The sequence below is a fragment of the Podarcis erhardii genome (assembly GCF_964252035.2).
Source record: "Podarcis erhardii genome assembly, chromosome: 2".
In the NCBI taxonomy this organism is placed as follows: Eukaryota; Metazoa; Chordata; class Lepidosauria; order Squamata; family Lacertidae; genus Podarcis; species Podarcis erhardii.
Genome location: NC_138498.1, coordinates 25,317,089 through 25,330,727, shown reverse-complemented (window position 1 = coordinate 25,330,727; position 13,639 = coordinate 25,317,089). Strand labels below are relative to the sequence as shown.

At 43.7% G+C, this 13,639-nt stretch overlaps 1 protein-coding gene across 5 annotated transcripts in view; it reads left to right on the top strand.

The window, feature by feature from the left end:
• Nucleotides 1-13,639, top strand: part of LOC309335022 (uncharacterized protein) — a 36,049-nt gene that overhangs the window by 21,237 nt on the left and 1,173 nt on the right. For all 5 annotated transcript variants that reach the window (XM_081849910.1, XM_081849908.1, XM_081849909.1 and 2 more), the window contains exons 4-5: nucleotides 10,004-10,131; nucleotides 11,877-12,023. In XM_081849910.1, the coding sequence (XP_081706036.1) occupies nucleotides 10,004-10,131; nucleotides 11,877-12,023 (275 nt within the window). The remainder of the gene's footprint in view (nucleotides 1-10,003; nucleotides 10,132-11,876; nucleotides 12,024-13,639) is intronic.

Genomic DNA, 13,639 nt, shown 5'->3' with positions numbered 1-13,639 from the left:
CAAAAAACAATAATATTTCTATTCTAAACCCCAGACTTTTACCACTCTACACTCCCCTCCCCCTCTGTCCCGGTATTTGCCCCTTCCCACATTAATATCCCAAAGAAAAAAAAAACAGATTTAACCCGGATTTCTCACATCAGAGGCCCTTAGGCCCCCGTTAATCACTCTCCAGCAATTTTGTTTATAGTCCTTTTTATTGATCTTCTCTTCTCGAAGGAATTCTGTCACCAGTTCCTCATATTTTTCAAACAAAAACAGTCTTTGTCCAGGATCAACAGATCTCCCATGTTGCAGCTTAAAGAAGAAGTCTCCATCATACTTATTCGTTCTTTCGTAGCTTAATGTTTCAGTTGTTCCAGGGACTTCCATCTTTCTCTCTCTTTGCAGATTTGTGATCCATTGGTTGTCTTTTTCACTTCTTTTCCTCCCAAAAGTTACAGATATTTGATTGCTCTCTTCCTCCTGAACTCCTTCTTCTTTTTCTTCTTTTTCCCCCAGTTCTGAAGTTGTCTCTTTTTCTGCAGCTGCAGATTCTTTTTCCATCCGGTTAGCTCCACCAACAGATTTGTTTAGTTTAAGATTGAAGGTCATCAGTTGATCTCTCATGGCTAAGCTCTGCTCTTGCAGAGCTCCCACCAGGGAAAACATTTTTTTTATCTCTGCCAGTAGTTTTCCTTCCGCAGCCATTGCAATGTCTTTAGTTCCCTCCAGGGGGATTTCCATCATAGTTCTTTTCCAACAGTTCGTTACTTTGTTATTCAGAATTAGTTTGTTTCCAGTCAATTTAATGTAACACTTTTAGTCCCAACAATATAGTTATAACACAGTTTTAACTCAATTTCCAAGCTGACGTCCGTTTGACAGCTCTTTTGACAGCTGTCAAACACCTTGTTTTTTCTCTCGGGTTCCCAAGCAGGGCACTGCCCGGGTTCGGGGGGGGGTCCGCCAAAAGCAAAACCTCTGGGATTCCCCTCTCTTCACTCCAGCACAAGTAACTTTTTCAACCAATTTATGAAAGTGTTCTTTCTCCTTTCAACACCAGAGTCTTTCCGACTTAGTGCTCCTCTCCTTGCTTTAAGTCTTTTGGTGGGGGGGGGAGTGTGGACTTCCTTTTTAACACATCCCCCGCTCGTACTCAAATTCAATGATAAAACTTTTAGTGCCAAAATTTCCTTCTACTCACGAGTTGTTTTTTCAGTCCAAATTTCAGGAAGAAAGATAGCGCTCTCCGGTCATGGCTCGCGGCTTCGCTCCGCCAAGGCAGCGATCGACTCTCAGCTCCACGCCACTCTCCGGTCCCCTCCGTAGCCTTTAAAAAGGCTCTTCGCGGGTCGGGGAGGGCGCTTAAGGTGCCCACCGAGTCTCCATGTCCGCAGGCTTCAGCGCCTGCGGTTTCTAAGGGTCCCCGTGTCGCCGGCACGGCAAGACCCGTCCTTAGCGGAGCCGATTCCCTCCAGAGCTCGGAGGGAATCCGCCATTACCCGTTCGCGCTATCCCGGAAGTCTCGCTATTGGCCAGTCTTAAAGTCACCGCTTATCTGCCATCCCAAGCATTTTAAAGCACCATCTCAGTGCTAGGCAACGGAGAGAAAAGCCTTTTAAAAAACCCAACCGATTTCCATGCCTTTACATAAAAGCAGAAGCCAAGTTCCTCTACCCGCCTCCCGCCTAATGAAACGTTGGCACTTTGTTGTTGTTGTTTAGTCATTTAGTCATGTCCGACTCTTCGTGACCCCATGAACCAAAGCACACCAGGCACTCCTGTCTTCCACTGCCTCCCGCAGTTTGGTCAGACTCATGCTGGTAGCTTCAAGAACACTATCCAACCATGTCGTCCTCTGTCATCCCCTTCTCCTTGTGCCCTCCATCTTTCCCAACATTAGGGTCTTTTCCAGGGAGTCTTTTCTTCTCATGAGGTGGCCAAAGTACTGGAGCCTCAGCTTCAAGATCTGTCCTTCCAGTGAGCACTCAGGGCTGATTCCCTTAAGAATGGAGAGGTTTGATCTTCTTGCAGTCCATGGGACTCTCAAGAGTCTCCTCCAGCACCATAATTCAAAAACATCAATTCTTCGGCGATCAGCCTTCCTTATGGTCCAGCTCTCACTTCCATACATCACTACTGGCACAGATTGCCTTGAATACTGTTTTCTGGGGCTATGAGTCACCTGTCTTTCTATATTTAAACACCTTTGTGAACGTGTGTATTAAAACACAGATTAGTGCTGCATCCACACGGCTATTTGGATGGATATATAGCAGGCCTTATCTCAACAGTGAAAGGCAAAGTCTGTGCCAGCTGTTTAACAGGGAGGAAAAGCTATGCTATGCCCCTCCTTTGCACTGTGCAGTTCAAGACACTGTTATCTGGAGATTCTTCTGCCTTCTCAGCCAAGAGAGGCTGTAATCCTGGGCAATTACACTTAATTCAAGTCCGGAGGCTATTACTGGAAAATTGGGAAGAGAGGCTGCTGCTCCTCAACATTTGGGGTGGTGTTGTTTTTTGCAAAGGAAATGATTTAAAAGCATTCAGACAAAAATAATCTTTGTTGTTTTTGCAATGCTTAGTGTTCTTGAAAGTTAGAAATCGGTCATTTCTTCCTACTTTCATAAAAACAAAAAAGCGGCTAGCTTTTAAGCCTGGGTTTGTGTGTTGTTGTTTTTTGTTTGTTTTTCCGAAGAGAACCATCAGTGGGAGAAAGTGTTGGGAGAGGAGTTTCTTATATCTGTTGGATTATTTTACTTTTATACAATTATCGTTCTCGTTAAAAATAAAAATTGGGGCCAAATAAAACATCATGCCCATACTGCTATTACTGGCACCAAGGGGAGGAGATATTCTCTACTTTCTCTGCTCTGCAATTAAGATGCAGTTTCAGCAGGAAGGCTATTCAGATCTTTTAAAGTGCAAAAGAGGAAAGGCTTGCTCTCTGTGTGTGTCATCTTCAAGGCAGCCACGTGTGGCTGCTAATTTGTAGTAGTTGTAGTAGCAGAAATTGGCCTGTGAAAGATTCTAGTCACACATCTCTGGTGTCAGTTCTTGTTTGACCTTAAGCCTTGGATGTGCATAAGCAAATTGAACATTAAGGTATGTAAGATTTGATCAAATCCAAGTTTGCCCTGACTACCCCATTCAGTCTGTCAACCCTAACTTTATTTTATGCAGCTATTTAGATCATTTTGCAGGCTGCCTGCTGTAAGCTCTCTGTCCTGGGGCTGGACCAGTTAGGGTGGGGAAGCTTAAGCATTTTACTTTGTGGCCATCAATGCAAAACCCGCTGTGGTGAAAGGATAACAATTAAGAGAAGGAACTCAGCCCAAAACAACTGGCCTCAGTGCGTACGGAAATCCAAACTCACTTAAGTATATAAACAGCTTCGCAGAGTCAAGAATCCCTTAACATATACTTTAGAAACTGGAAAAGATATATAAGTGGCAGGCAGTGGGTAATTTATGAAATGTGTAACCTCAAGGTTTTTTGTCCTGATAAACCAGCTGAGATGTTTGTTGTTTACCAGGTTGTAGTGAACGGAGGGTTGCAACACCTCTGCCCTTATGAGGGCAGACTATAAATACAGTGGTACCTCGGGTTACAGATGCTTCAGGTTACAGATGCTTCAGGTTACAGACTCCGCTAACCCAGAAATAGTACCTCAGGTTAAAAACTTTGCTTCAGGATGAGAACAGAAATCGTGCGTTGGCGGCAGCAGGAGATCCCATTAACTAAAGTGATACCTCAGGTTAAGAACAACTTCAGGTTAAGAACGGACCTCCATAACGAATTACAGTAAGTTCTTAACCCAAGGTACCACTGTACTTATATAAAGAGGTCAAATAAGTAATTAAACATTACTGTTTTGTAACTAGAAACAATTGCAAAGGGCATGTGAGTCTCTCATATTATAAAGTGAAGCTCCTCACCCTCCAGGAAAGCTGAGGATGGAGAAATACAATTCAAGAAAACTGCCTGTTCTTATTTGTCAGGCTTGAAAGGGGAGCCTGTGATGACTCTCCAGCAGCTGTCTTGTCTCTCCATGAAATGTAGTCAGACAAGGCCGCCCACTCCCATGTAATGGGTTTATGTTCCCCCCCTAGTCTTCACTTTGCAGTTAGAACTTGGGCTGCCTGTTGGCTCTTCTTCCACCTTCCCCCACTTGCCAAGGCAAACTCACTAGCTGCCTCCCACAACTGAGAGAAAGTACACCCTATAGGAGTGCTTCCCCTGCTCATTGGAGCCAATAGTGTGACAGGGATGTTGCCTGGCCACAATCTAGAAAGCTAGTTGATCTAATTCTGTAATGAGACACCAACAAAATGACCTCTACTGCAACATCTATGCAGTATTTCTTAATCCGGCCTGCAGGAGCAGCTGTGATGAGGAGTGTGAAAGTTTGTTCTTTCCTGTGTTGTCCAAGCTCAGAGAACAGTGGTTTGCTCAACTCAACAAAGTACAGTTTTCACCACTGGCAACTGTGTTTTTGTTTAAACCTGGAAATGAAAGCCTACAATCTCCCCCCCCCCCCAGCTGTAAAAGATGATGGAGCATGCAAACCTGAGGCTTGTGCAGACCCATTTGTGGTAATGGGAAACCTTGGTTTCCTGTTACATCTGAACCAAGCCTATGTCTCTGCTTATGGTAAATGAAGCCTGATTCCTGACCCCCACCCAAAAACGTATGTTGTTTTGCAAGTGAATGTTACTTACTGCTTGTAAGTTCAATGGCTTAACGAAACAAACTGCCAAATGTGATAGGAACTAGGACGTTATCTCAATTGAAACTAGCAAAAAGCAGGCATTCTCAGCTGCTATTCAGAGGAAACAGTGAAAAATATCATGGCAGATATTAAATGAAGAGTGTTGTGAACTGTTGGTTTATGAAGTCTAGACGGGTGGGAGGGTGTTACCTCTGCATAGCCCATTGTTTCGAACTCATTTCATATCAGAAGCATCTGAAATGAGAAATGAAAAGGGGGGATATCTAATTCCCTTGTTCAAACAGATACACTGCATAATTTTCTCTTTCAAAATCCCATCTTCAAACATCGCCTTGGAGATCAGCCGCTGCCTGTCTTTCACACAAATCATAACATGATTAATCTATTGACACTCAGTCTATCTTTCGCCGTCAATCACCTGCATCTGCTTTTCTCTGAGAAAACAACCTGAATGTTGTAAAAATGCTCATTCCTCTTGGAACAGAATATATTTGCTGAGCATCCTTGAATAGTCATTGGCCCATTATGGCAGGGACAAGGAAGGCATTGTCGAACCACAGGCCCATCTACTCCAGCATCCTATTCTCACAGTGGCCAAGCAGGTGCCCGCAAGAAACCTGGAAGTACTACATGAACACAACAGTATTCTTCCCCCCTCTTGATCTCCATCAACTGCTACAGAGAGACATACCACTTCTGATAAGTACATAATCATCATGATTAGCATTACAGATAGCATAAATCCGTCTAATGCCATTTTAAAGCCATCCAAGCTGGTGGATATCATTAATTACATCTTTTGGTAGAGAATCCCATAATTTTACTAGGAAGTTTAATGTGAATAAGTACTTACTTTGTCCTGAATCTTTCAACATTCATCTTTGCTGGATGGCCCCAGATTCTATTGTTAGGAGAGAGTGTTTTTGTACATAGCATGCGTAATTATAAACTGTAGCATTTTCATTTTACTTGCTTTTTTCTGAAGTAAAAAAAAAGCCTCATATATTGCAACCTTTCTTCACAGGAGAGCTGCTCCGATCCCTTTATTATTTTGGTTGCCCTTTCCTACAACTGCGATATTATTATTATTATTATTATTAATAATAATAATAATAATAATAATAATAATTATGCAGTGACCGCAAGTGCACACAGTATTCCAAGTGTGGTTGCATTGTGATATCTGCAGTTTTAATTTCAATCCCCTTTTCCTAATGTTCCCTAGCATGGAATTTGGCTTTTTGAAAGCAGCCACACACTGGATCGACAGTTTAATCAGGCTAGGCACCATGCCTCCGATATTTGTTTCCCGATAAGCCATTGCAAACTGCACAGAACAAACATGTTTCTTTGTCTCCAGTTTCCAACCTGCTTCCAGCTCACTCACACACAACTCTGCCTATTGTTCTCCTGTGTAGCAGCAGGGTGAGGAACGGCCACCCATTTGCTCTACGGCACAGAGCAACTTCTTTGGATATGTAAACTGCGGTACTTAACTTGCCAGCCAAAGTCATCACCTTCACAAAGGAACTGGTTTGGCTGCTTCCCTCTGCCATGCACACAGGATGACAGGTTTAGAAAGGGCACAGGGTATAATCCAGATTACCCACCCACCCCACATACACATTTCTCCTAACAATGAGTTACAAACCCAAAACAGTTCCCTAGCGGACCCTGCATTTTATACCCCTCCGCGGTGAAAACTGTCCCTTTATCCCTCTTCTCTGCTTCCTGTTCTTTCACTGGTTTCTGATCCATAAGAGGACTTGTCTTCTTATCCCATGTCTGCTAAGCTTACTCAGAATGAGCGGCTTTTATCAGAAGCTTTTTGAAAGTATAAGCGGCAGTATGGAAGTATAACCACCAAGTAAACAACTGCATGAAAATCAGACCTGCTGCAAGCAGCAAACATGTGAAAGAAGCACATGTAGAAGGGGTGCAAGGAGGCCTGAAAAACCCACCCTGTGCTGATCTGTGTTGAAGGGAATCGGCACCGGGTGAGTTTTACAAGCACCTCTGCTCCCATCTTTTGAAGCTCTGCTGGAATTCCAAGGGTGCCCATGTCTTGCAAAGCCTGCCTGGTGCTGATCCTTTCCATCTCTGATCCAGAAGGTGAACGGATCACCACAGGGTGTGCTTTGCAGCACACATGGGAAGCCTTGGAAATCCAGTGTAACTTCAAAGGAGGGGCGTGGGGATGCTCCCAGGGTGCAGAAGAATCCCCCCCTTCTTCCCCATGCTGCTGTTACCTTGCTAAGTGACGGGGGTCTGGATTTTTAAACTTACTGCAGCACCAGTGGGAGGGGGCCAAGGGGAGAAATAAATATTTCTCCTCTTCCTGCTGTTGTACAGAGTCACCGGCAGGGGGGTTTATTGCTTGAAGGAGGAGGAGGGGATTTGTTCTCTAGCACCCACCCCAAGCACCTTTTGTTGTGTGTGTGTTTTAAAGAAAGTAATAAATTGTTATTTATACCCTGCCCTTCCCGATTCAGAAAACTGGGCTCAGGGCGGCTAACAACAAATTTAAAACACTCAATTGATGCAACTAAAAATAGCATAAAATACAGTAAAAACGTGAATAACAATAAATTCAGAATTCAAAAATCAATTTGGGGGGGGAATCCATCCAATAAACATTAGATGATCAAAAGTGATGGGCAGGCCTTGAGTTTGCCCCTTTTCACGATTTGTAATGGAATTTATTGCATAACATTCAATAAAATTTGTCACTTGAAGCTCACAGTCAGGGAGACGCACCGGCCACAAGTGGCAAAGCTGGATCCAAGAGTGCATACCTAAACTACATACCTGCTCCTTCGGGGGCAGTTTGAGTCCTTCCAGAACAGGTTGTCTCCCCAGACTCACAAATAGCCCACCAACAGCACCACCATCTCATCAGGATACAACTTCAGCTTATTGGCTTATAGACCTCATCCAGCCAATTACTGCCACCAGGCACTGATGGAGGTAAACCTGGATATACCTGCAGCACCTTCAGATCGCCTGCACTGAGATCTTTGTGACCTTGTCAATAACTCAGCCAGGCACGCTATCTTATCTCCCAACTAATTGGTATGCCTGGAACGAGTCAATAAAATTAGGGGAATTATGCATGAGTTTAAAGCAGTTGTTGGTAGGCTATTTGCTTCCATCGTCTCACAGGCATTCTGCTTGTATCCCGTGAAAGCATGTGGGGTGTGTCAGCTCCTTTGCTGTCAAGCAGTAATGGGCGAGTTCTTCCCAGGCTGATTTGGAATGGATTAACTAACTAAAACAATTTCCAAGATAAATTGTTTTCAGTAGATCGAATGATGTGCCAGGCTAAAGTTCAGGTCCACCATGTTCCTGATGGTGTTATCTGAAGCATCATGGGGTCTATAAACCTCCCCACACTAAATCTTCTGCCAACAGCACCCTCTCCCTTTTCCTGAACCGTCTTTATCTTGCTGCAGTGAGGGGCTCACAGCTGGAGCCTCTGCTAGACCCTATGTGCTGCCAAGAGCTACTGAGAATCATGGGGACTATATGACTCCTACTGAAGAGTCTTTATGCCCACCACTGACTAGTAAGTGTAAGTCAGGGGAAAGGCAGCAATGGCAAAACCTCACCAGATCTTTAGATTAAAGCAATCCCCTACCAGGCTCACCCAAAATTAAGAGCTGACTCAGTATCAGCTCACAGGAGTGTTGAGTTACTGAAATTAATATTTCATATCACTTTCCCAAATAAGTTTCAGTGCCACCGCTTAGCAAACAATATTTATAGATCCAGGATGCAGAACAAGAACACCTGACTGGGACATTTCTCAGGCTCTAATTGGGAGGACAAATTGGGGGTAAAGGACAAGGTGAAGAAAAAAATATCCCTAAACTCAACTGTAAGTTAATGCCAGTTCACAGAAGTGAAGGGCAATATACAGATGATGGACACTAGACACAAGAGAGTGCCCATCATTTGCAGTGAATACAGAAAAGGGGGATCTTGAATTTGCCAAGCTGAACATCTCCAAATGCTGGACACAGATTATATTTCCTTTCCTTAATTAGGCTGGTAACAGCTTGAATCAATATTAACACATGCAGAGACTGGCGAATAATTTCCCACCTGCAGCAAATATAATGATGTCCCCAAAGTCAACATGACAACTGGCATGAGGAATGTTTCACAGCGGTCAGAAAGATTAATCAATATAATAAGAGGTGTGATTTTGTTTTGTTTTGTGTGTTTCTTCATAAGCCACAGAATGTGCTGCTGTGAGCTGCATTCCACTGTTTAGTGCCAGCCAGGTAACACTGGACAGAACTTCATCTGCCTTGAAGAACTAAAGTCTCTGGGCCTTTTTGATAACCGCTTTAGTGCTTTATGCATCCTATTTCCACCAACAATATAAAAAGATAGGAAGCTGCCCTCTGCTGAATCTGACCATTGTCCCTCTAGCTCAGTCTTGTCAACATTGACAGGATTTCAGATGGCATTGTCTCTCAGCCCTATCTGGAGTTGCTGGGAAATGAACCAGTGACCTTCTGCAGGCAAGGCTGATGCCCTCCCATTCAGCCCTTCCCCAAGATATGTGGTCAATATCTTTGTGAGGACGCTGGGCAAATCTTTCTGCTGGACACTTCTGACTTATTTAGGGGGAGCAGGTGGGATGCAATTAGGTGTGCAGGTCCTACAAGTCCCCCACCACCAACATGAGCATCCTTGCCTTTCCCCAGGTTTGCTTGTTCCTAACTAGCTCTGACATTCCTGATTTTCTCGCCAAATTGAAGATGTTCTTTTTCCATGCGCGCACGCACAAACACACACCAATATCACAAGGAGCCCAAACACAGAGGCCGGGGGAAAGACACTTTATCCAAACCCAGGCAGTATGAGCATCAGAGTGTGATGAGCAGGCACCATCATAACTAAACACATTGAGATCCCACTCCTGCCACTAACTCAGGAGGAGAGCAAGGGGCAGTTGTGAGTACAGGCTTAGAGACTTGAAGGGTAAAGAAGGCAGCCATGAGTTGCTTGGTATAGGAGCTTCTCCCCCCTCCCCAGAGCTGCTTGCTTGCCTGATTGATTTTAATAAAAGTTATATAAGGTAAAGATAAAGGGACCCCTGACCATTAGGTCCAGTCGTGACCGACTCTGGGGTTGCGGCGCTTATAATAAAAGACCTGTAAGCCGATTACAATAAACCGATGTCCATAAACAGACTCGCTCATCAAAGCTTGATGGCACAGTAGTAGCAAAATATATTGTGCGCCTCCTACTACATCCCAGGCTGCTTTCTTTCCTCAGAGCCTCAGCTACCCAGAATTGACCGTCCTCGACAAGCGTCTCCCAATCAGGCTCCTTCAGAGGACACAGCGCAAAGCCGACTGAAAACACCCCCGCTAAGCAGCATCCTAGGGCAAAGGAAGCACGAGGTAACAGCACTGACGATAGCATTCGCTCTTCCTGCTGTCTCTGATCCTGATCTGACTCACACACGCACACCCCTCCTTCCCCAGTGTAGGTTAGAATTCAGGTCAAGGTTAAGGGCTTCTCATATAAGCATTGGTTAATCAAAGGGGCTCCACGTGATAATGAAATTTTACCAAGAGTAAGCCAGCTTTGATCCAGAGAACTGCACATATCAATCCAAGTGCCAAAGTGAGGTTTTGGGTTTGGGTTTCTTGAGTGCCACCCCCTCTCCTGAATCCTCTTTTGAAAGTGAAAGAAACCTTAAAAGCCAATTGTGATATGGCGTTGCTGTGCATAATATACCGGGATGTGCACAAAAGATAATGCTTCGTTCAGAGTCTGCTTCAGCACTTGAAAAACGAGGCCACTTCATCTCATATTGCTTTGGGTATCTTCAGTTTGAGTCAAAAATAGAATCTCACTTTGGAAATGTGAGGTTTTGTATGTCCCTCTCCCCCATTAACCAACATAGGGAGATGAATAAATAGTATCTCATTTTTACTTTTGGATAGCAGTGGATGAAACTTGCAGGCATATAGCCCCTTCTGAGGAGGTGAAGCCTGCCAAATTTCTGACAGATTTGGGGGGGGGGCAGGGAGCTGTACAAAGGGAGTCAGTGGTTTTTCTGCAAGTAGTTTCACTCTCCCCATCCCACACATTGTGAGGGGGGGCATTTGTATGGAAATGGACTAAAAGCCTAGACTTGTCCTTGGGTAAGTAACCTGCAGAATCTCAGATAGATAGGTGAGGAGTTAGGAGGAATGAAGACTTGTTCTGTTCTGCCCTTTGAAAGCAATGTGATTGGAAGGAGGAGAGGAGAGCCCAGGCAATGTTATTGCCTTGCTATTAGAAGCTAGAACCTTCAGCTACAAAACTATACTATACCTCCACTGCCTCCTACCTCCTTTACCTGCCTCATACTTTAAGAGCTTGGAAAGAAAATGTAAGCATTTCTAAGAAATACTACGAGACTCGCTCTCTAAGATGGATCAAAGGAGCATCACAACTCACTTGCAGCCATTTTGGAGAAGTCCTGCTTTGCCATAGCCTGAATCCCTCCATCAGCACTTCCAAACTCCTCGCCTGATCACAAAATGACACCACAACTCCTCTGTTTATATTACAGCTGTATTTCTAGGGTTTCCAAATCTTGAAACCTCTTTGGAAGCAGCCTCACTAGATCAGAACCAGCAGCATTCACATCTGCCTACTGGCCCAGAAAAATGCAGATAATGTCAGTAGGGGTGATCTCAAGGTTCACTCTAAATCTCTTGTTGACCAGCTAGGGGTGTGTGTGTGTGTGTGAGCACGCGTGCATTAAAACAAATAAATGCATTTAGGATTCCATGGGGGCAGGTATACCCCTTGCCCTGCCCTGCCCCCCATGATTTGTGTTGTTTTTTAAACAACAACAATCAAACATCTCCCCTTAAGAAGAATATTAGCACAGAAAAGCTATAACCATTCTTGCTGGTGTGCAGCTTGTTCTGTGGTGTGTGTTTTTTAAACGTGGGGTGAGCATTCAGAAATGGCGCCACCTGAAGCGATACAATCCTCCGGACTTTGCCAGCTCCTTCTTGATATATTTGTGAACCAGGCCTCACTCTGCCTCCAACTGACAGATATGACAGCTCATGTCTTTCTTTCTTTCTTTCTTTCTTTCTTTCTTTCTTTCTTTCTTTCTTTCCTTGTCCAATTTTGACACCAGAGCTTTTTCAAACACAATCTGGAAGAAGAATTCCTGCAAAGAATAGCTAGGAGGACAGTCCGTCGACATCTGTTTGGAGAAATCAATCCCCACAAAGTCAACCGGTTCGGGGCAGGCTGTTCACCTTTCCATGCGCTGGCAACTACGGTATGTAACACATGCTTCTAGAGCCCCTTGGCTTACCTGCTTTTCTGACAGGCTTGCCTCTAGTCCTTTGTTGGCCTTTTACAGCTGTCTCTTGTCATGTTAGCATGTTAGGCTATTACTAAATCAAGTGTGCCTATCTGCGTGGCAGACATCACTTAGGCTAGAAGCTTGGTGCAGAGCAAGAGTTCTGTGTCAGGCCCCTCATAAAAATGTAGTTCTCCTTCCTCTCTTCCAGCCCTCTTACTTTAATCCTGTTGCTTTATGGCACTACAGCCCAGCCACATGAAATGCCAAGCCACGTTGATTTCACTGCGACTTTGAGTTAGTGCTCTCAGAATGGCAGTTTGATAGATTTATGAAAGATTTAGAAAACTTATTGATTGGAATATTTGTGTGAGATTGTATGGGAAAAATACAGAATAACAGATACAATCTTGCTTAAAATGTATATAGGAAGTGCAATGTCAATCAATTGGAAGTCAATCAATTAAATTTTATTATTATTTTCATGCTGAGATATTTGTAGAATAAATTTGGAAGAAATTCTTCCAACTTTTCTTCTTCTTTGTTTCTCTTTATTTTTTCTTATTTTTTCTTTTCTTATTTTTTCCTCTTTTCTTCTTTTTTTTATATATGTGTGCTTATCTGAAATATATATGTATGTATTTGCAATATTTTGCTTATATTTTGTAATAATTATGTTAAATAAATTAAATAAAAAGAAAGGAAGAAAAAGAGAGTTGCTTCCCACCGTCAGCTGTGAGCAGACTTCCACAATTTACAGTTCACATGAGCAGCCTAGCTGTGTGAACGGAGCAATAATACTGAATCTGCATACTCAAACAAAATGGCATCTCCAGTTCTGTAAAAGAGAAAATTCTGATCCCCTCCTCCCTGTGCACAGGAGTTGTGAGTTTGCAGCTCCATGATTATGTACCATGCTTATACAAGTAGGCCAGTCTTCTGCAGGAGTGAGCCAACAGTTCTGCATGGAAACAGATGGTAAAAATGCATTTGACTTCAAACACACCCTTTCTCTTCTCTTCCATATATATATATATATATATATATATGCTTTTCTAGATGTTCCCCAACCAAGAGCTAAACTAGATACCTGCACTATAAATTAAAGCAGGATCATGCCACTTAAAACAGTTGTGGCTGCCCCCAAAGAATCTTGGGAACAGCAGGCTGTTAGAAGACCCTTGCTCCCTCTCAGAGCTACAGTTCCCAGAGTGGTATAACAATTAACCCCCGCTTCCAAGGTAACTCTGGGAATTGTAGCTCTGTGGTGGGGAATAGGGATCTGCTAACAACTATCAGCAGCCTTAACAAACTCAAATCCCCTGGATTCCTTGGATGAATCCATCACTGGCTAAAACAGTATGATGATGCTTTTAATGGATAGTGCAGATAGGGCCATAGTAATCACCTGGGTGCAAATAATGTGTGCTTTCCTCCCTTTTTTGCTATGCAAATAGCAGCCCCTGGGAAGTCTGAGCAGCCTTTAGAGTATAGACCAAGGGGCTAGTGAGACTGGGGGGGGGGGGAACCACTAGCATAAGAGCATAAATAGTCCTGCTGGATCAGTCCTATGGCCTATCTAGTTCAGCATC